This window comes from Eumetopias jubatus, unplaced genomic scaffold (genome assembly GCF_037043125.1).
Source record: "Eumetopias jubatus isolate StellerSeaLion01/CBP00866 unplaced genomic scaffold, mEumJub1_p1.0 scaffold_11, whole genome shotgun sequence".
NCBI lineage: Eukaryota > Metazoa > Chordata > Mammalia > Carnivora > Otariidae > Eumetopias > Eumetopias jubatus.
This window is the reverse complement of record NW_028274817.1, coordinates 91,899,386-91,923,183: the sequence shown is the minus strand read 5'-3', so window position 1 is coordinate 91,923,183 and position 23,798 is coordinate 91,899,386. Positions and strand designations below refer to the sequence as shown.

The following is a 23,798-nucleotide window of genomic DNA, read 5'->3' as shown; positions in this document are numbered from 1 at the left end:
CGACTTTCCAGACCTTTTATTGAAAAAGACAAATAGTTTTATAGCATGCCATGCATTGTTGAACATTCTGCTTTTCCGTTTCGTGTGTGTTAGAGAGCAGTCCATACTACTGCACTGCAGCAGTATGACATTCTTTACAATTGCATAATGCTCTGTGGCGTGGACGCGCTGGGATTTACCCAGTCATCTCTTGATGCCCAGCGGCCAGCGCTGCTGTGAGCACCCTTGTGTGCACATCCTGCGCCACGTGCACAGATCCATAGAGGAGAGGCCCACAGGTTGACGTCCCCATGCACGCTCCATTTGCTTTAAAGCCCTCTCTGGACATGTCTTCCCTTTCTTCGATTTCAAGGTAATTAAACCGTTGCCAGTATAATGTTTTCTGCACAATATCATTCATTTATCAGAGCATACAATAAATCCAGAGATGACGGCATGTATACCATTGTCCACATCTTATAAATCCTCACATCTGCATCCATTTCAGCACCTGGCCATGGCGGACACTTGATAAATGTTGGACAGAGAAGGAGAAGCTAACTGGATACAGGAGGGATGAAACAAAAGTGTTCATAACCACAAGTTCCTAAAGCTAGAAATCAGGTCTTAACTTGGTTAGTGAATCAAGATTTAATTGGATCCCACCTTCTAGATATACCTTACATCTAGAAGCTGGGAAACGTCTTGGCAAATTTCTTAGTTTGGGCATAGCTGCGAGATGAATGAGGATTCTTACTTTACTATGGAAGTCTTCTGAAGGAACGGCATGAAGTGAACAGACAAAGAAAATGTACGATTCAAGACCAAATAGTCAGTTACAGGCACATTTGCATTCATCCGGGGTTTACAGCATTATAATGTAAAAACATACCAAATGTACCCCCACCCACTGCCCAGTGTCTACAGACCACGTTCTTGATGGGCAGCTAGACAAGTGAAGGATGGCTTCCTTTGGGCTTGGAGTGGAAGCACTTCCTCCAGGGAGCGGGGCAGGTGGCACTTCTGTCCCCGAAGGTCCAGAGGTGACTTGGCCCAGTTAAGTGCTGCTGGCTTTGAAAAGGAGCAGATGGAGGGGAAGGTGAGGCTGATCCCCTGAACCACTGCAAACGACTGGACAGGGGTTCTGTAGCTGAGGAAACAAACAGGACAAAGTCAGAAGTGGAAGACTCTTGGGGTAAAGCAATAGAAGCAGTTACAAATGAATTTGTCCATCTGTGCAAAGAGACTGATGATGCCTTTGAATTTCCAGAAGAACGGTGACATTTCATCCTTAAATCTCATTAACAAAGGACCAGGCTTAGTTTAACAGTATGACACACATTCATGTGTAAGAATAAATTGTCGGTGGATCCTTCTGTCAACAAATAGCCACAGAGCACACAAGGGCTGGGCCCTGTGCTCGGCACTCGGAATATATAGAACTGACCAAGAAAGAGCTGTGATGGCTACGGGAGGTGACTCTTCCCAGGAGTACCACACACAAGCCAGCAACTGCGGAGCTTTCCCCGACATCCCCATCTGTGATGCTGGCTTGGGCCCTCTGCCTGCTTTGGTCAGTCAAGTCACCGTGTTCTCTGGTGCCCCCTGACCAGCCTGGGCCCACCTCCTCGCCCTCCTGCCGTGGCCTACCAGAAACGGGGAGCAACAGTTCTGTACTAACTGGAAAAGGCTAGGAAATGGCCTTCCAGGCGATTTGTTTTCTTGCCTTCTTTCAAAAAGGAAGGATTTATATCTCAACATTTGTATCACAGCCCACCCCTTGGGCATCCTCGTAAATGAGACTTTCAGGAATGGGTGTGGGGAGAGGGCCTGGGTGCAGGCAGGCAGAGAACTCTGTGTGACCCTTCGCACAGGCCTGGCTAAACACAGACCTCACTGTGTGAGGCACCTTTAAGTTTAGGACCAGAAAAGAACCTCACCTTCTGAATAGCAAAACAAAACAAAAACAAAAACCCCAAACCTCAAGACCCCAAAATCAAAACAAACAAACAAAACAAAAAAAACCCTGGATGATAGCAAGTTTTGGCACAGCAACATCTAACATTTTTTGGGCGGTTACAGATAACACGACACCAAGCTTATGAATGTTAAAAAAAAATATTCCCAAAGAGTCAAAGGAAGTCCAGGAAAGACGACAAAAATTCCTTCTTGTTTGGGCGGGGTACTCTGGTGTTTCCTTTTGCCCAAAAAAGAAGAGCTGAGATTGAAGCCGTACTGACCTTCACATAACACGCCTGATTTTTGTCAAAGGGCAACCTAAAACACTTAATTTTCTTTATTTGAAGGGAAAACCATGAAACATCAGAGACAGTCATTTTAACAAGTTTTTCTTATGGAAATGAACAAGTTGCTAAGAGCTAGGCAGCAGTGGCATCATTTTAGGGTTGACAGGCTTTTAAGTTAGAAAGTTGATTTACTTAAGACTAGACCAGTGACTTCAGGTATACTGGACTTTATAAACAAAGCTGACAGGGAGATTATGTTGAATTACTTCACAGATGTGAGAACCATCAATTAGAGCACAAAGCTCAGTGTCCCTTCTTTCAAATAATAAGGACACGGGGCGCCTGGGTGGCTCAGTCATTAAGCATCTGCCTTCGGCTCAGGTCATGGTCCCAGGGTCCTGGGATCGAGTCCCACATTGGGCTCCCTGCTCAGCAGGAAGCCTGCTTCTCCCTCTCCCACTCCCCCTGCTTGTGTTCCCTCTCTCGCTGTGTTTCTGTCAAATACATAAATAAATAATCTAAAAAAAAAAACAAATAATAAGGACACAGGGAAACTTCAGGTTAGACTAAATTGTGTGTTCATCATGGCCTTATATAAGAGAACAAGCATCAAGGTGATGAGGTAATATTCAGTCCTTACTTATCTTCATATGCGGAAACTCACCTCAGGCCTTCCCTTCAGGTTTCTGGGCCCCAGGTTCCTCGGAATCTGGTTTTTGCTGCTGTAGATGGAGGCTGTCTAGCTTCTGCAGATCTTCTTTAAGACCATTTCTAAGATCCTTGTTGCTTCTCAGAAATTCTTTCACCACTTGCAGTCGATTTAAGATCTGCAAGAGGAAACCATATAATGTACGGCTTAGATCATTTTACAGCAGGCTTGTAATTCAGATGGAAAACTTACTAGGTCCGAGACTGGCTCCTGCTCATGTGTCCGCCAACAGATGGTTCTGGGACCACACAAGGGGGTATTTGTCTCCTCCAGTTTTTTTGCTTATTTTTTTTTTTTAAAGATTTTATTTATTTATTTGATAGAGAGAGAGAGTGAACACAAATACGGGGAGTAGCAGGCAGAGGGAGAAGCAGGCTCGCCACTGAGCAAGGAGCCCGACGCGGGACTCGATCCCAGGACCCTGAGGTCATGACCTGAGCTGGAGGCAGATGCTCAACGGACTGAGCCACCCAGGCATCCCAAATTTTTTTACTTTTAAGGGCTAATATCCAAAAGAGATAAAGAACTCGTATAACTCAATAGCCAAAAACCTCCAAATAATCCAGTGAAAAATGGACAAAGGACCTGAATAGACATTTTTCCAAAGAAGGTGTATGATTGGCCAACAAATACATGAAAAGGTGCTTGACATTGCTCATCATTAGGGAAACACAAATCAAAACCATGATGAGATCTCACCACATGCCTGTTAGAATGGCCGTCATCAAAAAGACGAGATAACGAACACTGGAGAGGTTGTGGAGGAAACGGAAGCCCTGTGAACTGTTGGTGGGGATGTAAATTAGTGCAGCCAGTATGGAGAACAGTATGGAGGTTCCTCAAAAAATTAAAAATAGAGCTACCCTATGATCCAGCAGTTCCACGTCTGGGAACATATCTAAAGGAAATGAAAACACCATGTCGAAGAGATTATCTGCACCCCTGTGTTCATAAGCAGCATTATTTGCAATAGCCAAGACATGGAGACAACCTAAGCAACCACTGATAGATGAATGGGTAATAGGCGTGGTGTATATATACAATGGGATATTCAGCCATCAACAAGAAGGAAATTCTGCCATTTGTGATCATGTGTGTGGACCTTGAGGGCATTATGCTATGCGAAAGAAGTCAGAGAAAGACAAATACTGTATGATCTCATTTATATGTGGAATCTTAAAAAAAAAAGCCCCCCAAAACAAACTCATAGCAGAAGAGATCAGACTTGTGGTTACCAGAGGCAGAGGGTAGGCGGAGGAGGAATGGGAAGAAGGTGGTCAAAAGGTACAAACTTTAGTTATAAGATAAATAAGCACTCGGGACGGAACATACTACAGGAATGACTACAGCTAACACTGCTGTGTGATACACAAGACCGTTGTTAAGACAGTAAATCCCAAGTGTTCGCATCTCTTAAAAGATTTTTTCTTTTTTTCTTTTTGTACCTAGATGAGCTGATGGATGTTAACTAAACTTACTGTGGTGATCATTTCACAATATATGTAGGTTGACTCATCATGCCGTACACCCTAAACTTATGCAATGTCAATTATATCTCAATAAAAATGGAAACAATTTTAAAAATTCTTTTTTGCTTTAAAACCTCCTACATTTGTAGGAAAGGGCTATATATCTATCTCTATATGTGTATGTACATACATATTTGCATACATATATATGTATATATAAAAATAAAATAAGGGGCACCTGGGTGGCTTTCAGTTGGGCAGCCGACTCTTGATTTTGGTTCAGATCATGATCTCAGGGTTGTGGGATTGAGCCCCTTGATGGGCTCTGCTCTCAGTGGGGAGTCTTGCTTGAGATTCCGTCCTTCCCTCTCCCTCTGCCCCTCTCCTCCGCTCATGCTCGCTTGCTCTTTCAAATAAATAAATAAATACAATCTTTAAAAAAATAAAATAAAATGAAGCCCTTTCATTTGGCATTTGTACCCGCACATTACTATTACATATATGTATACACTTATTACTATTAAATATTTATAAAATATTCATAAGTTTAATAGTAGTAAGTGTACAGGTACAAAATTCAAAATGAACACATGGGAACAAAATAAAAAACCAGTTTGACACAGTCAAAACAAATTTTTTAAATTCAGAATGGGGAAGACTTATGCACATTTGTAGGTAAAGGGAGAAGAGGAAATAGAGGTGGAAAAACTGAAAGTACTAGAAAACTTATGGAATGTAGTCAGACAGACTTGGATTTTGAAGCCCAGCTTTACCACTTAACCAGCTGTGTAACTCTGGGCCAGACACCTGATCTCTCTGAGCTTCCTTGCATGTATGCAAATGAAAGATGGTGATACCAACACCACCTAGGATTCTCATGAGGACTAGAAATAATCTACTCCAAGTGCTTAGCGTTGTGTCCAGCATATCCCTTGCTTTCTATGTTCATTCCACAAATATTTATCCCGAGCTAATCTATTACGAGCCATGCACTGCTCCAGGCAAAAGAGGCTTAGTGCCTCCATTCTTCCAAACTCTTGGGCTTGTCTTGCATGTCTCTGTGCCCCTTCTCACCACCCTATGTCTCCACTTCCACCCTGGTCTGAACCTGGTACAGGCAGCAGTCTCCTCCTGGGTCTCCCCACTCCCGTCCTACGGCTGCCATGTCAGGAGGAAGAGCCTCTGCCCTTCCAGTGGCTCACAGGCCACAAGGACTTGCTTCCTCCACCTTCCTTTCTCTAACGTCCTCACCCACTTTTCTTTCTCTACCCCCACACCAGCTGCCCTGCTCAACCTGCTACGCCCCCTGCCTGAAGGCCCTTCCTCCAGCTATGCGCCTCGCCAATCCTCCACGAGGCCCCCCTGACCACCAGAACGCAACCTGCTACTCGGCCCCCCTCTGCTAACTCCTGATGCCCCACACCGTGCTCTACATAGCACTTTTTCTAATGCTTAGGAGCGTCATTTACTTACTACGTTGACTGTTTACTGTCTCCCCCTACAGGGGTCTTTGGTTTGTTCACTGATGCACACCAAGCTTCTAGAACAGGGCCTGGCACACTGGAGGCACAGGCTCTGTAACTATTTCTGAAATGTAATAAATGAAGGGTCATTTCGACCCTTTCCCTGACTGCTGCAGGTACATTTTGTCCCTGCCCCTGCTGCTCAAGGCTCCCCAGGCGTGAGACAGTTTCCTCACCAGGGTTTAAGAAATCAGTAATAATTTTAAAGAATGCACAAATTCCTTACATGTTTTTCAGCCCCTTACTGCACTTTTTCAGCCCCTTACTGCACGTGCTTTAGCTGAATGGTTAAATCCGCTGGATCCTAACAGCACTGAGGGCTGGCAGGGTGACATGGAGGGGTCTTGGGCGGCGGCCGGAGGCTGCTGCGGAAGGGCCCATGGTGGACACAGTCCACACATGTCCCAAGGGGCCTGAGCAGCTGCTGCTCCCACGTGGCTCTGGAGCGGAATGCACTTCACAATCACAGTTCTACAGGCAGAGTGTATTTTAATGGGAATCCCTTTTCATAATGCGAGACATCACTGAGGCTCGTCACCTGAACAGAACAGGACGGAGGTGATGAGCTCTGTCTGCTCTGCGGTCCCTGGCACCCCCATGCTCCGTGACGCGCTGCTGGAAACTGGCACCCTAAATTACCACCACGAACCATTTCTTCTCACCGTGGTTTTCCAACGTTAGCCATGCTGTTTTCACAAACACCTACTATAAGCATGGTGTTTCTAAATTCCTGGATGCCTGGTTCTTCATCTTTTAGCATCTCAGATGAGAAGGCACCTTACAGTTGATAGTGTCTTACAATAAATTAGCAGTGGTGTTTTCTGTTTCTTTCTTAGAAGTAACTGGATTCATGGTGTCTTACAGTTCTTACAGATAAAGAACATGGATGCCCATATACGGTACCGAACTTTCAAAAGAGAGCACTTCCACACATTGTGGAAAGCCAACCTTCAACTTCTTCGAGATGACATGCTAATCAATCCTAACTTACATTTTGATCAATTGAAATATCAAGAGAGATGCTATGGCCTACTGAACAAAAAGCATGAAAAATGAGAATTTATCAGTTCTATCCAGAGACTCTGGGGACCCAGAAGACAAGCCCACTCACCCCAATTTCCTGTCTGTGAAACAGAGATAACGAGGGTTCAAAATTTACAGTAGCTAGCTCCTCGGTGAGGCAGAAGCTGCAGGGCTGCATGCGGAAAGGCACAGGACCAGAGCAGCGAGACCCCCAGAGCCAGCCCTCACTCGCCAGCCGTGTGGCCTGGAGTCTGTCAGCGGTTGCTGCCTCGCATGGAAAGCAGGGGGATCTGGTCCCTGCCAGGTTCCCTGACAGCTCCTAACTTACATAGACTCCTGGCTTGAGCGCACCGCTACAGAGGCATTTTGTTTGTTACACAAACAGAAAAAAGAACTACAGCTCCCTCAAGAGAGAAGACGGAGCTACTGACACCTCTGGGGCCTTAAGCCTGACCTGGTTGTGTCTTCTCCTGTTCCACACGGCCTTTTTTTTTTTAAGATTTTATTTATTTATTTGAGAGACAGTGTAAGAGAGAGAGCAAAAGAGCACGAGCAGGGGGAGGTGGAGAGGGAGAGGGAGAAGCAGACTCCCCACCAAGCAGGGAGCCCAATGCGGGGCTCAATCCCACGACCCTGGGATCATGACCCAAGCCGAAGGCAGACGCTTAACCGACTGAGCCACCCAGGTGCCCCTGTTCCACACGGCTTCTGATGGAAGCAGCAAAAACAAAACTGGGGCTGGTTCTAATGGTATTTTAAAATAAACTCAGATAAAACACACGGATCTAGAGAATAGAAGACACAATCATCTTTTTCATCACTGTAAACGCCTACGGTGTGCTGGGGTGGGAGCATCCAAAAACCAGGGGTTCTCAGTCCTTCTGCTAAAGGAGCTCACCAAGTTGAATGAAGCAGCTAGGTCAAGGTCAAAACGGTTAACAGAGGCCTATGGAGCAGTGAGGAGCATGGCTTAATGAATGAAACACACGTTGTATGAAATAAACACTGTTTAAAGAGGTAACCAGCAAAACTACTTTCCTTGGAGACAAGGTAGAACAGAGAGGTAAAATGATTTGTCCAAGATCTCCTGGTGATCTAGAACTCTAAGCCAGCAAGTACTGGAATAAGTCTGAACTTTACTAGAGAAGGGATTGGTCCAAGATGTCAGAGGAGTAGGAGACCTAAATTTCGTCTGGTCCCAGGAATTCAGCTAGAGAGGGATCAAACCATTCTGAACACCTACGAACTCAACAGGAGATCGAAGAAAAGAAGAGCACAACTCTGAACAGAAAAGCAACCACTTTCTGGAAGGCAGGACGTGCGGAGAAGTGAATCCAAGGTGATATTTGGGAGGACAGACGGCAGGGGAGGGGGCCTCCATCAGCCGCTACGGGCAAGTGGTAGAGCCGCGGAGCACAAAATCGGAACTTTTTAGAAGTCGGCTCCGCTGAGGGACGTCGCTCCAGTGGCTAAGTGGGGGGGGGGGGGGGGGGGGGGGAACGGACCCCTCATGGGACAGTGTGGTCTCAGGACCCTCGGGGTCACAGAAAGACTCAGGGTGCCTGAGTGCGGCAGAGCTCCCAGGTATCGGAGCAGGGAAGCGGCTCCACAGACGGAGCCGAGGCGCAGGCTCTCAGCTCGGGGTTGCCATAAACGGTGATCTGCGGCCCAGTCGGGCCACTGCTCCTCCAGCAGGGACCTAACAAGCGGCAGAGCTGGGGAGACTCCCCTCCCTCCCCCGGGAGGAGTGGCGCGGGAGCGCAAGGCAGGGATCAGCCGGGTTTGGAGACTCCACACGGGGTCGGGTGCCAGAGATAGAAATGCTTGGTCACAGGCCAGGTGAGCACAGAGTGCAGCCAGAGACCGGGGAGATGGGAGTGATTGGCTGCTTTTCTCTGGGGGCACAGTGAGAAGCGGGGCCCCAAGTTCTTGGCTCCTCGGGGGCGGAGACTGGGAGGCCGCCATTTTCACTCTCGTCCTCCAAAGCTGTGCGGAAAGCTCGCAGGGAACAAAAGCTCCCGAGAGCAAACCCGAGCAGATTGCTTAGCCGGGACCCAAGGGCGGGGCAATTCTGCCTCCCGCAAAGACGTTTGGGAACCAGGCAACAGGCCCCTCCCCCAGAAGATCAGCAAGAACAACCAGCCAAGACCAAGTTTACCGATCAATGAGAACTACAAAACCCCAGCGCTAGGGGGGCTTTTTTCCCATGATGCTTTCTTTAGTCTTTCAAAGTTAATTTTTAAAATTTTCTTTTTTTCTTTTTCTATTTTTTTAGTTGAATATTTCTTCTTTCCTTTTCAACCAACATCTTACGAATTCCTTTTTAAAATCTTTTTTAATTTTCATTTTTACAGTCATATTCCATCCCTTCATCATACTTATCCTTATTTTTTGTATATATATAAGCTTTTGTTTCTTTAAAATTTTGGGATGCAGTTCCTTCTAACAGACCAAAATATACCCTAAATCTAGTGTATGGCTCTGTTCTATTCACTGGCCTGATCACATTCTCTTTTTTTTTAATTTTTCAATTAAAAAAAAATTTTTTAAGCAACTTCTTATCAATTCCTTTTTTAAAATCTTAATTTTCATTTTTACAGTCATATTCCATTCCTTCATCATATGTTTTTTTTTCTTTAAAATTTTGAGAGGCAGTTTCTTCTAACAGACCAAAATACACCCAAAATCTAGTGTGGCTCTGTTCTACTCACCTGTCTGATCATATTCTTTTTTTTTTTTTCTTTTCCCCCTGGTTTCGGGTCTCTTATGATTTGTTTAGTGTATATTTTTCTGGGGTTGTTGTTACCCTTTTAACATCTTATTCTCTCATTCATCTATTCTCCTCTGGACAAAAAGACAAAATGGAAAAACTCACCTCAAAAAAAAGAACAAGAGGCAGTACCAACTGGTAATCAACATGGACATAAGTAAGATGTCAGAACTAGAGTTCAGAATGACGATTATAAAGATACTAGCTGGGCTTGAAAAAAGCATAGAAGACACAAGAGAATCCCTTTCTGGAGAAATAAAATCTAACCAAGTCGAAATCATAAAGGCTATTAATGAGGTGCAGTCAAAAATGGAGGCTCTGCTAGGATAAATGAGGCAGAAGAGAAAATCAGTGATACAGAAGGCCAAATGATGGAAAATAAAGAAGCTGAGAAAAAGATTAACTATTGGATCACGAGGGCAGAATTCGAGAGATAAGTGATACCATAAGACGAAACAATATTAGAATAATTGGGATCCCAGAAGAAAAAAGAGAGAGGGGGGCAGAAGGTATATTGGAGCAAATTATGGCAGAGAATTTCCCTAATTTGGGAAAGGAAACAGGCATTAAAATCCAGGAGGCACAGAGAACCCCCATCAAAATCAATAAAAATAGGTCAACACCCCGACATCTAACAGTAAAACTTACAAACCTCAGAGACAAAGAGAAAATCCTGAAAGCAGCTTGGGACAAGAGGTCTGTAACTTATAACAGTAGAAACATTAGATTGGCAGCAGACCTATCCACAGAGACCTGGCAGGCCAGAAAGGACTGGCATGATATATTCAGGGTACTAAATGAGAAAAATACGAGCCAAGAATACTATATCCAGCTAGGCTGTCATTGAAAATAGAAGGAGAGACAAGAAGCTTCCAGGACAAACAAAAACCAAAAGAATTTGTGAACACCAAACCAGCCCTACAAGAAATATTGAAAGGGGTCCTCTACGCAAAGAGAGAGCTCAAAAGTAACACAGACCAGAAAGGAACAGAGACAATTTACAGAAACAGTGACTTTACAGGCAATACGATGGCACTAAATTCATATCTTTCAATAGTTACCCTGAATGTAAATGGGCTAAATGCCCCAATCAAAAGACATAGGCTGTCAGATTGGATAAAAAAGTAAGACCCATTGATATGCTGTCTGCAAGAGACTCATTTTAGACCCAAAGACACCTCCAGATTTAAAGTAAGGGGGTGGAAAACCATTTACCATGCTAATGGACATCAAAAGAAAGCTGGGTGGCAATCCTTTTATCAGACAAATTAGATTTTAAACCAAAGACTGTAATAAGAGATGAGGAAGGACACTATATCATACTTAAAGGGTCTATCCAACAAGAAGATCTAACAATTGTAAATATTTATGCCCCTAACATGGGAGCAACCAATTATACAAGCCAATTAATAACAAAGTCAAAGAAACACATCGACAATAATAGTAGAGGACTTTAATACCCCCCTCACCGAAATGGACAGATCATGCAAGCTAAAGATCAACAAGGAAATAAGGGCTTTAAATGACAGACTGGGCCAGATGGACTTCACAGATATATTCAGAACATTCCATCCCAGAGCAACAGAATACACATGTTCTCTAGTGCACATGGAACATTCCCCAGAATAGATCACATCCTGGGACACAAATCAGGTCTCAACTGGTACCAAAAGATTGGGATCATTCCCTGCATATTTTTGGACCACAATGCTTTGAAACTGGAACTCAATCATAAGAGGAAAGTTGGAAAGAACTCAAATACATGGAGGCTAAAGAGCATCGTACTAAAGAATGAATGGGTCAACGAGGAAATTAAAGAAAAATTTAAAAAGTTCATGGAAACAAACGAAAATGAAAACACAACTGTTCAAAATCTTTGGGATGCAGCAAAGGCAGTCCTAAGAGGAAAGGATATAGCAATACAAGCCTTTCTCAAGAAACACGAAAGGTCTCAAATACACAACCTAACCCTACACCTAAAGGAGCTGGAGAAAGAACAGCAATAAAGCCTAAACCCAGCAGGAGAAGAGAAATAATAAAGATCAGAGCAGAAATCAATGAAATAGAAACCAAAAGAACAGTAGAACAGATCAACGACACTAGGAGCTGGTTCTTTGAAAGAATTAACAAGATTGATAAACCCCTGGCCAGACTTATCAAAAAGAAAAGAGAAAGGACCCAAATAAATAAAATCATGAATGAACTTTACTAGAATACAATTCTACTACTGTTGGCTTTTTTTATACCTTGCATGTAACAAAGGGGATTCATTTGTCCTGTGTTCCCTAGCAGGACTTAAGACCATCATCAGCCTGCCTGTGTCCTAAGCTGGAAACCTTGTCGATCCTTTAACCCCTCCTTCCCCATGTTCTTCAAGCCCCATGCCGCACTCCAAGTAATCCAAGCAGCCACTAAGAGCCATCAGCTCTGCCCAAGTAATGCCTGCAGAATCCGGCCCCTCAGCCGCACCTCTAGTTTCTGTCCTTTTTCCATTCTCACACGGCTGTGACAGCCTCCTGCTAGTCTCCTGCTAGTTTCCAGTCTCCAACTACCATGAGTTAACTTTCTAAAAGCCACATCGGATCGATTCGATTTACTCTTTCTTGCTTAAAAACACCTGTTGGCTCCCCACTGCTTTTTGGGAACAAGGCCCAAGCCCCTTGGAACAGCATAGCAACCTTTCAAACTACGGCTCCAAGCTCATCGGACCCTCCCTCCTACACTTGCCTTGTCACTGCTCAGGCCCCGCTATTCTTTTATACCTCTGCAAGTGCAGCTCCTTCGGCCAACAATAGCCTCCTGCTCTTGCCAGTTTGCCACATGCTTGTGTGATTCTGCTAGTCCCGGCCCAACGGCATCTTCTCGGCAAAGTCTTTTTTTTGCAATCCCCCCTGACCTGTCGAGAACCCCCTGAGCCTTTTGCTCGGAATCCCGCTGTAGCCCTTACCGTGTTGGTCCACTCCGTGCACACATTAGGCACTCAACTGTTTGCTGATTGAGTGAAAATATTTGTGGAGAGGTAATATTAGTGTGTGCCAAAAGCGTACTCATTTCTGGAAACGATTTGACTTCTCAACCAGAAACAGAGCTGGCAGTCTGTTAAAATGAGCGACTCTTCCTCCCTGGCACCTTTCTTTGTTTTGTTTACTCACACAAAGCATACGATACCTTTTTCTTTTCTTTTTTTTTTACCTCTTCAGGCAACACGTCTTGTTCTTGTGCTTGAAGATAGATCTCTTGAAGTTTTTCCTTTAGTAATTCCATTTCTATTTCGTTGACTTGGCTCTCACTCAGGTAAACTCCTGTTTCATATTCACACCCATCTCGCTGATCTTCGACGGGGATGTGAACAGCCCAGTCAGATGTCAGCAGCTGTTGGATTACCGAACAGATGTGTGAATGATGGAATGCAAAAGATGCTCCACTGGGTTGCTCAAAGAACTTGTAACTAAACATCTTTGACTGGATCCTCTTTAGCAATATCCTGTGGCCACAGAAAAGCTTCTCAAGCCCAGTACAATTACGGATTTCATATCAACATTTTCCCCCCAGCTTACATTCTAAAATTTCATTTAAATCTAACAAACTTCAACTTTTAATGAGTGACTGCAGTTGTCTTTTCCCCCCTAATTCTTTATGCCAGAACTGTTAAATCTGATTTTTACCTGTTCTATTCTGGTGTATGTTGCCACAATCTCTGGAATATTCCTGAATTCATTCAGGAAATTTTGGATCTTCACCTGAAAATCTTGAAGCCACAGAGAAGACACTTTCATCTCTGAAGAATGCATGATCTCGTTACGACACTTAATCACCTACCGAAAGGCCAAAAAGGATAGAAGGTTTCAAAGTCAAATGACGAGGTAAACAGATTTTGAAGTTCCGAAGAAAAATTACAGGGGCGCCTGGCTGGCTCAGTTGGTTAAGGGTCTGCTTGGGCCCAGGTCATGATCCCGGGGTCTTGGGATCAAGCCCCACACCGGGCTCCCTGCTCAGCAGGAGGGGGATTCCGCTTCTACCTCTCCCTCTGCCTGCCGCTCCCCCTGCTTGTGCTCGTTCTCTCTCTCACTCTCAAATAAATAAAATCTTAAAAAAAAGAGCTATGCCACATGACATTATGTCAAGTGGAATAAAAAAAAAAAGAAAAACTGCAGAAAGGCTTTGTTAATTACAAAATCCACAAGCGTGGCCTATAGGTGCTACCAGGGCTTGAGGGGATGTTCAACCGCTTGCTACTTGGGAGTCATTGGAATAAGAAATACAATCAAGCCTACAACTACTGTTAGCTCTTGAAATCCTGTGACTGGCTGGTTAACTCTTACACAATCCCTCAAATCTCTTAACTTAAAACCACATGCTAAAAAGCAAGAATATTGGTTTCTGGCTCTGGGTACACCCAAAGGCTGAAGCAGACAATACGAAAATCTTTTAAATATTGTTGGAGCTCCAGGAAGCTGCGTCAAGGGGTTAAATATACATCATGGGGCTTGAACTCACGACCCCAAGATCAAGACCTGAGCTGAAATCAAGAGTCGGACGTTTAACCGATTGAGCCACCCAGGTGCCCCATGTCTCATATATCAATATATAATTCACATAAAGTCTTCAACATTCTTGGTTAAAAGATACAAAGGGGCAACTTGGTACTGTGACAGTTTTTGCCTCTGCTGATACCAAGCAAGATTCTCAGTCCTTTCAGCTGCTGGCATGCCAGTAAAATACACATGCATTTTCTCTGCATGTTATATATAATCCAGATATGTTATACACTCTTTTCGATAACTCTCAGAGTAATAAATGTGCAAGAGCTGTTCTCTGGTGAAACAGAGAAAGTCTAAATCCCCCAGAGGAAATCTGACAAGCATTGCGATCTATTCTGACATTGTCCATTAGTGTTTCTATTTCCTTCAGTTCTATGTGCCTTGGTCTTGCAATTGTTCTAGCCAAAGAGATGCAGAAGGGCAGGATTCAGATGCTGGCATACAATGGACAGAGTGATGCGCTGCTTTTCTATTTTTTTTTTTTTAAATATAGAAGATTACTTTGTTTCCGTTTATGGCATACCAGGGAAGAGAAATTTGTGGTTTATCTATTTTAGTAGCAAACTGTATAAGATCAAGGTGCTAGGAAACCTCAGTGAGGGAGAACTAAGGGGTCAATCTCCTGCCTACATTCGCATGGGGCTTCTCGGACATATAGAAGGCACATGTGCCGTGAGCCCCGCTAGCCCACTTAGTGACGCCAACCTTGAACCAAAGCTTAACGTTCCTTGCACACCACTGTTTTGGGGCCAGCCTGCATGCTATGTGTGCACGGCTGCTTTGGCACCACAGGGTGCGTCTCTCAGGTGGTCTTCACAGTACCAACCCGACTGACCCTCACTGTATGGTTTTAAATCCACCGGCTCTTACCTCTGTGACTTTCTTTCGATCAACCGTGAAGTGATCGCAGGAGTTGATGAGACTTAAAAGAGCAACAGCATCACATTCCTTGGGGCTGGTCTTGTCTGCCAGTCCTCGGGGCATGAAGGCCTATGGTAGGGGACGCACAAGGGACACCTGAGTCTCCTCCAACCCTAGGAGCTAGAGGGGCAGGTGTTATTTGCTCACTTCCCAAATGATGACTGAAATTCTCTTACTGAGGTTTCGAGGTCGAGTCTTGTGAGTCCAAAACGTAAGTTCGGGAACCGGTGTCAGAGCTAAGCCTTGGCCAAGGGTGGTAACCGAAGGGCTGCTCTGCCTGTCCCCTCTGCTATCGGAAATACTTAAACACTCAACAGAACTGGTTTCTTGTCCTTTCCTAATGGTGTAGAAGCAGGCTGCATGGGTAGGAAGCACTGACATTTCAGCGGCTGAGTTGTGGAGAAGATTTGAAATTTAAAAATAATAGTTACTTCCAAATGGGCACTTTAAAGACGACTGAAGCAAGGGATGCCTGGGTGGCTCAGTCGTTGAGCGTCTGCCTTCGGCTCAGGTCATGATCCCAGGGTCCCGGGATGGAGCCCAACGTCGGGCTCCCTGCTCCACAGGGAGCCTGCTTCTCCCTCTGCCTCTGCCGCTCCCCCTGCTTGTGCGTTCTCAAATAAATAAAATCTTTTTTATTTTTTATTTTTGTAAAACATTTATTTATTTATTTGTCAGAGAGAGAGAGAGAGAGCACAAGCAGGGGGAGCAGTAGAGGGAGAGGGAGAAGCAGGCTCCTCACTGAGCAAGGAGCCCGATGTGGGACTCGATCCCAGGACCCTGGGATCATGACCTGAGCCGAAGGCAGACGCTTAACGACTGAGCCACTCAGGCGTTCCAATAAATAAAATCTTTTTTAAAAAAATAAAGATGACTTGAGCAAGTTCGTGTGGTAGCATAAAGAGCCCGGGCTTTGCAGTGTGACACAGCTGGGTTCAAATCCCAGGTCTGCCACTTGCCAACTGTGTGACTCTGGGCAAGTTACTTACCCTCAGATTCCTCATCAGTAAGGAGGGGATAAGTGTCCTTATCCGCCTCGAAGGACATCGTGAGAATTAAATGAGTTAATGCAGGGGATGCACTTGCACGGTGCCTGGCACATGGTAAACCAATTAGGCCGTAAATGTTGGCAATTATTATGTTGATGGTGCAAGGCGAGCATGACCTCCCCAGGAGTTACAGATGAATCCTAGGGTTTGAGATGCTCGATATATCAGAAGGGACTTGTTCTAGCATGATCTTGCCTTTTGTAGGATTTTAAGGCACGGACACCCAAAATGGTGTCACCACAAGGCTTGGGTATATTTCTTTCCTGAAACAATCCCAAATTTACACCTGAATGCAAAAACTTTACCAAGCTCAGAAGCTCACCAGTACATTCCTGCCAAGGGACTAGAAAAGATGACATATGAAGATTGCTTGCAGTAAGAATTCTAAAGAGACCTGTTCCCTTGAAAAGGAACACATCTCAGCAGGCAAGCAACCACAATGCTCCCTACAGTCCTGCTTGTAACGGTATTCCAAAAAGGGCTGTGGTCAGGGCTCACACACCCCAAGGAGAGTCAGGGCTACCTTCCTCACAGTGGTGGAATCCTCTGCTGGAGCCTCCCATAATTAAGAACTTTGGAGGGGTGCCTGGGTGGCTCAGTTGGTTGGGCGTCTGCCTTCGGCTCAGGTCATGATCTCAGGGTCCTCAGATCGAGTCCCATGTCGGGCTCCCTGCTCAGCGGGGAGCCTGCTTCTCCCTCTCCCTCTGCCCCGCCCCCTCGTGCTCTCTCGTGCACTCTCTCAAATAAATAAAATCTTAAAAAAAAAGAGAACTTTGTATGCATGAATGGCCCATATCAGAAGGCACAGTAGCCAGTACCATCACTCTTTCCATGTCTTAACAGCCACTGACATGCTGAGCCTCTGAAAGTCTATGATGCATGCTATGATTTTTTTAAAAAATTTTATTTACTTATTTATTTAGAGAGAGCACACCAGCAGGGGGAGGGGCAGAAGGAAAGGGAGAGAGAGAATTCCAAGCAGACTCAGCACTGAGCACAGAGCCCGACGTGGGGTTCAATCCCATGACCCCGAGATCATGACCTGAGCCAAAATCAAGAGTCGGAGGCCCAACCGATTGAGCCACCCAGGCGCCCATGGATGCTATGATGTTAACATAGAAGTTAACTCCTGTATCACAGCCAAACTAGTGCAACAAAACTGAAGGAAAAAAAATTTACTTCAGCTCCTGCTGGGAGGATGATCCCAGGGGTCTTAGGTGCCTCAAAACCAGGCATAGTTTTTCTTTTCCATGGCAAGGTGTGTCCTGCACCTGGCCTTTTCTCACCAATATAGACCTGTTTTTTCCACATTCACGTTTCATTCTCGCAATTATTCCCTTTCTTCCGAACTAGAAGCCGACAGGGAGGCTCTGCTGCCTCCTTGCCACCGAAAGGAGTTTCTTAAAATGGTATCACATGCCACTGTGTTCCAGATGTCAAACGCACAGTGGTGGGAAATGCGTGTTACTGCGTCCCATTACCCTCTCCTGTCTCTTCAGTGAGTAGATGAGGTTGCAGAAACAAACAGGGGTCGGATCACGCTGGGCCTTACTGGCCTGGAAAGGAGTTTGGAGTTTATTCTAAGGACATCAGAGGGCACTTGGGTGGCTCAGTCCTTAAGCGTCTGCCTTCGGCTCAGGTGGTCCTGGGATCGAGCCCCACATCAGGCTTCCTGCTCTGTGGAAAGCCTGCTTCTCCCTCTCCCACTCCCCCTGCTTGTGTTCCCTCTCTCGTGTCTCTGTCAAATAAATAAATAAAATCTTAAGAAAAAAAATTTTTTAAAAGGGACATCAGAAAGCCAGCCAAGGGTTTTATGCAAGGGAAGCTAATTTAAAACTAAATCTAATTCCCCCTTGAAGACCACACATCCTGCTGTGTGGAGAACTGACCAGAAGCGACCAGAGGCAACCAGAGCAGCGGCAGAGGTGGCCGGGTGGGAGGCTGTCGCCAGAGGCCAAGCAGGAGTCAGAGAGAACCCAGGCAGGAGTCAGAGAGAAGGAATCCAAAACTAGTTTGCAGGTGTAAACAAGGGGGCGGTGAGCGGGGAAAGATGAAGCGAGGGTGGTTGTAGGTCGTGGCTGCTGGGGCACGGCCGTGGGTTTGGGGAGTAGAGATGACGAATCCTGCTTGAAAAATAAACTCAGAAGTGCCCAGGCGGGAATAAGGAAAGGGGTGGAGCACGCAGCTGGAGAGGGGCACCTGGAGCTCAGAAGAGAGGGCAGGGCTGGAGGGACAAATTGGGGAGCCATCAGCATGAGTGTAGTATTTAATGGTGAATTCCAAGGGCCGGGGCAGTGTGGCCAGAGCAGAAGAGGGGGACAGAAGAGGCCTGACAAAGGCCAGCCGAGGACGGGAAGGAGGCTGAGGAGGAGGAGCCCGTGTGGGGATAATGATGTCACAAAGCCACGGGTGTTTCAAGAAGAGGGGCCAGTCACGCCAAATGCCTGAGAGGAAGGAAGGGGAGGCTGGAGAACTGAAGGTCACGCATGCCCGACACAAAGACGCGGTGGGCTGGCAGGGGCAGAAGCCAGGCTGGAATGGGTTGAAGAGTCACCGGCAGCTGAGGAAGAGGGAGCAGGCATAAAACCCTTTCTGAGAAGCTCCACTGGGTATGGGTATGGGAGGCAGATACAGAAATGGGGAGAGAGCTGGAGGGAATGGCTCAAGGGAAGCTTTCCTTTCTGTTTAAATTTTATTTTCCAAATACTTATTCAAGGTTTTTTTTTAAAACGGCTTTATTGAGATATAATCTACATACCATATAATTCACCCCTTTGAAGCATAGTTTTTTTTTTTTTTAAGATTTTATTTGAGAGAGAGAGAGCGCGCGCACGTGCGCATGAGCAGGGGGAGGGGCAGAGGGAGAAGCAGACTCCCTGCTGAGCAGGGAGCCCCATGTGGGACTCGATCCCAGGACCCTGGGATTATGACCTGAGCCGGAGGCAGACGCTTAACTGACTGAGCCACCCAGGCGCCCCTGAAGCATACAGTTCTTTGGGACAAAGCGAATGGATCTTGAGGGCACTGTGTTCAGTGAAACAAGTCAAACAGAGAAAGACAAATACTGTATGATCTCACTTCTCTGTGGAATCTAAAACAAAATGAAACAAAACCCCAAGCTCATAGATACTAAGAATAGATCAGTGGTTGTGAGAGGTGGGGGGTGGGCAAAATGGGTGAAGGGGGTCGAAAGGTACAAACTTCCAATTATAAAATATGTAAGTCCTGGGGATGTAATGTACAGCACAGTGACTACAGTTAATAATACTGGATTGCATATTTGAAAGCTGCTGAAACAGATCTTAAAAATTCTCATCACAAGAAAAAAACCTTTTTATAACTATGTATAGTGATGTGGCATCATTTCTCAATATATACTCATATCAAACCTTTATGATGTACATCTAAAACTGATACAATGTTATATGTCAGTTATACCTCAATAAAAAAAAAATGTACAGTTCAGTGGTTTTGAGTATATTCACAGGGTTGTGCCACCATCACCAGTCGATTTTAGAACATGTTCATCACCCCAAAAAGAAGCCCTCTACCTCCATTAGTTATTATCTCCCTCTTACCCCCAGGCCCTGGCAACCACTCATCTCTGTCTCTATAGATCTGCCCATTCTGGATATTTCATAGAAATGGAATCATATATGACTGGCTTCTTTCACTTAGCATAATGTTTTCAAGATTCATCCAATGTCCTAGCATGTATTAGTACTTCATTCCCCCCTTTTTTTTTAAAGATTTTATTTGAGAGCGAGCGAGCGAGCGAGAGAGCGAGCATGAGCAGGGAGAGGGGCAGAGGGAGAAGCCAACTCCTGCTGAGCAGGGAGCCTGATATGGGGGCTTGATCCCAGGACCCTGAGATCATGACTTGAGACGAAGGCAGCTGCTTCACCGACTGAGCCACCCAAGTGCCCTCCTTTTTTTTTTTTTTTAAGATTTTTATTTATTTTAGAGGGGGGGCAGAGGGAGAGGGATAGAGAATCCCAGGCAGACTCCCTGCTGGGCTCAGAGCCTGATGCAGGGCTCGATCCCAGCACTCTGAGACCACCACCTGAGCTGAAATCAAGAGTCAGATGCCCAACCGACTGAGCCACCCAGGCTCCCCAGTTCATTCCTTCTCATGGCTAAATGACATCTCATTGTATGGACAGGCCACATTTTGCTCATCCATTCATCGGCTGGTGGACATTTATGTTTGCACCTTTTGGCTGTCATGAATAATGCTGCTATGAACACTCATACAGCACAGGTTCTTGTGCGGATGTGTATTTTCATTTCATTGGGTATAAACCTAGAAGTGGAACTGCTAGGTCATATAGTAACCCTGTTTAATCTTGTCTTTAAAAAAAAAAAAAACTGAATAAACCGAGGCGATATTAAAGCTACCTGTATGGTGATGGGAATAAGCCGCGAGGGAGACAGAGTAGATACCTGAGGCCTGAAAGTCTGTAGGCAGGTGGGAGGGGATATGGTCCGACCTACAAGTGGAGGGCCAAGGTGGTAAGAAGAGAGACACCCTTCCTCCTCTGTGGCAGAAGGAAGAAGATGGTGCACGTGGAGGTACGTTCGCAGGTCTGGTAAAAAGATGAGGAAGCATGTATGTGGGGGCATGCATCAACTGCAGGGAAAATGCACAGTCAGCAGCTGGGAGTGAGGGTGGAGGAATCGGAGCTTGGCGAGGGAAAGACAGCAATAGCTGTCCCCAGGAACAGGAGCCCTCTACAGAGCCGTGGCCAGACCACTGGGGCACAGGATCAAGAACTAAAAGTGAAACCGGTCAGTTCCCTCGTGAGATTCGTCCCCTGAGCACAAGTAGGTGATGGTGTCATCAGGGCTGCCGTTGGGCTGTGCAAGTTCAGAGAAAGGAGGAAAAAAAGGAGGATGTGGTTGGAGAACATAAACACCAGGGTTGGACTAGAAGGTCTGTGGGTGACAGCAGCAAAAAGGGGCATGGGCAGGGGACATGGGCTTCAAGAGAATTCTAAGGGTATGAAAGCAGCAACGAAGACCAAACAGGTGAGGGACAGTCACAGTAAAGGGCAGAATTTTAAGTTTCTTTCTTTTGTAGGTAAAAGTAAGAGTTGGCAATTCTATGGTCGCAACAACAACAAAAATTGGGATGAGGGTGTAGATGTGGTGGGTTTATGGGTCCACGATAGCCACAAGTCTGTGGCCACTGATCAAGTCCAACTTCCTCATTTTTGAGGTTTAGGGAACAGAGGCTCGCCTAAGGTCACACAACAGCAGCAGAGCTGGGACTCTGATCCCTGCTTCCAAGGCACCAACCCTGTGCCTGTTGCTAATCAGCATGTAGACGGACTACGAAAGTTAATGTGTGTTAGGAGGTGACTTTGCCTTGCCCTACCCCTTAATGGGCTTCTGGAAGACATTAAAAAAAAAAAAAAAAATCCCCGAATGGCCCAGCTGGCAAGTCAGAGTGGCAAGATCTAAAAGCCTTCTATCTGGCTGCCCACTCCACCCGACCATCCCAAAGTTTTATTCCTTACCTGGTCACTTAAAGTCCTTTCTGTTTTAGCCCTAACTTCCCTTGGCTTCCTCTGCCATCCTGATGGCACCCTACAGCCAAAATGAGCTACTCAGGGAGCCTACACTCAAAAACGCCTTATGTGTTTCTCCCTCTGGGCCTGTGCTCACGATGCTCGCTCTACATCTTGGGTCAGCGTCTCTTGTTGAAATCTTTGCTACAGCTGTCCAAGCAGGGATAGCAAACTTAAATGCCTTGTTAGAAGAAAGGTAGACGCAAGCTTCTACTTCGCTAAGCTAGATCAGATCCAGACAGCAGCTCTGAACCGCCTGGACACTAGACCCTAGATCAAACACCCATTCCTCTCTTTCTATCTTTGCACCTGTTTCTGGGGCCCTGGGCTCCATGTGACCTGGTGGGTCACCTCCTACCCTCCTGAGCAGGTGCTTACCTTGGCCACCTCCCAGGCGTCGACGGGCCAGCGGCCCGGCCGGCAGTTTCCCCAGTGGACGTCTCCATTCCTGTTGGTGTGGTGTTTCAAAATCTCCCGTTTCCACTCTGCGCAAACCTGACACTGAGGCTGAAACTACAGGGGGCGGGGGTGAGAAGGGGCCCGGGAGGGAGGGGCGGCGTCTTGGGCAAGTGAGTCCGGGGCGTTGCGGTCCGCCCCGCCCCAGGAAGGGCTCGGGACCCTACGCTCGGGGACCGGGACGGGGGACGCGGGGGCCAGGGGCTCACCTGGCGGGCGCGCGGGTTACACCGAGAGCCGCTGCGGCAGGCGGCGCGGGGGCCCAGGCTGGGGGCGGCGGCGAGCAGGCCGCGGTGGAAGGCGAGCACCTCGCGGGCGACGAAGCCTTGCAGGCAGCCGCGCAGCAGCAGCAGGCAGTGGCCCGCCTTCACCCAGTTCTTGTACTCCGCGCAGTTGAGGCGCGCGGCCAGTTCTGACAGCACCATGTCCCGCTCGGGCCCGGGAGGGTACTGAACCACGGTCGAGGGTCGGGGCGAGCGGCAGTGCGCAGGCGCGGGCGTCTGGTCGGTGCCGCCGGCCCCGCCCGGAGCCCGCCCCTACGTGCCGGGCGAAGGGCAGGGCCAGAGCTCTCCGCGCGGCGCCCTGGATCCCGGGGCGGAGCCTTCCGGCTTCAAGGGTACGCCTGCCCCCCCCCGTGTTAGGTGACAGCAGATGTGTAATTCCTTTACCCCATGCTTGCCCAGAGAGCTTGTACCTGAAACTCTTAACGCCCTCTTGTCTCTTCCCCTAAACTGAGACCCTGCCAGCCCCCGATTCGACTCCCTCTCCTGATGTTTGTGCTCTTTTACTGTAAAAATACAGAAGATGCTCAACGCACTTTTTGAATTACGTTATGTTCCTTGCATTATACAATTCTATAAAGTTTATTTTGTCCCTAAGCCCAACAGATTGGCTGTAGCAAGTAAGGGCATTAGTGCAGTGTGACCGCTGGCTACCTGCAGCACGCATCTACCATGCGTCTGCAGTGCCAAGGTGACACAAAGCTCAAAAACATCCGCCATTGGGCCATCTAGCAGAAGCAAATAGGACGACGCATCCCCTGGATTCTGTGGAGGGCTGCACCGCCCGGAGCCGGATAAGGGCTTCTTCCACTATGGTACCGAAGAATCCAGCTTAGACGATTATTTAATACTCTCGGTTATAATTAGTGCTTCTTACATAAGGCAGTCTTAGTTAACTTCCAAGTTAAGTGCCATGAGGATCAGAAGGCAATGGACTGTCAACTCCGTATGACAAGAGGTCCTCTCAGTTTTAGTTGCGTTTTAGTGAGCTTCTTGAGCTTGGAAGTGTTAAAATTGTGTGTAGTCAAAGGGCTCTGGGGGAAGAGTCTAAACAAAACTTTTCCCTGACTTCGTGGTTAAGAGCAAAGTGGCACAAGTGTGTAGGAGCTCTAGCTCTGAATTTAAAAAGCCCCCTTTTAACTGTTTGATCTTAAGCAAACTTAATTTTGGTATCAGCAAAATACTTCATTTCTCTGGGCCTCAGCTTACTCATCTGTAGGAGGAGGATAATAATACCTACCCCACTGAGTTGTTGTGAGGA

The 23,798-nt window shown here is 46.5% G+C and overlaps 1 protein-coding gene across 2 annotated transcripts; it reads right to left on the bottom strand.

Annotated features, from left to right (window-relative positions):
* Window positions 1-22,755, bottom strand: CUNHXorf38 (chromosome unknown CXorf38 homolog). 2 transcript variants are annotated; one of them, XM_028113506.2, is made up of 7 exons: window positions 22,466-22,755; window positions 22,179-22,313; window positions 15,131-15,250; window positions 13,385-13,534; window positions 12,888-13,091; window positions 2,890-3,052; window positions 1-1,129 (listed from the first exon to the last, which is right to left on the bottom strand). In XM_028113506.2, exons 1-6 carry the CDS (start codon window positions 22,679-22,681, stop codon window positions 2,891-2,893), a joined length of 987 nt encoding a protein of 328 aa, XP_027969307.1. In that variant the 5' UTR covers window positions 22,682-22,755; the 3' UTR covers window positions 1-1,129; window position 2,890. The 2 variants fall into 2 exon arrangements, with proteins under 2 accessions (XP_027969307.1, XP_027969308.1); XM_028113507.2 differs by having other exon boundaries at window positions 12,912-13,091.
* Window positions 22,756-23,798: the final 1,043 nt, after the last annotated feature.

Coding starts and splice junctions, on each gene's coding strand:
- CUNHXorf38 (XM_028113506.2), bottom strand. CDS start 22,681: ATGGTGCTGTCAGAACTGGCCGCGCGCCTCAACTGCGCGGAGTACAAG. Junction 13,092..13,384: donor CATACACCAGAATAGAACAG/GTAAAAATCAGA, acceptor GTAATCCAACAG/CTGCTGACATCTGACTGGGC. Junction 3,053..12,887: donor AAAAAAAAGAAAAGAAAAAG/GTATCGTATGCT, acceptor TTCCTCTTGCAG/ATCTTAAATCGACTGCAAGT.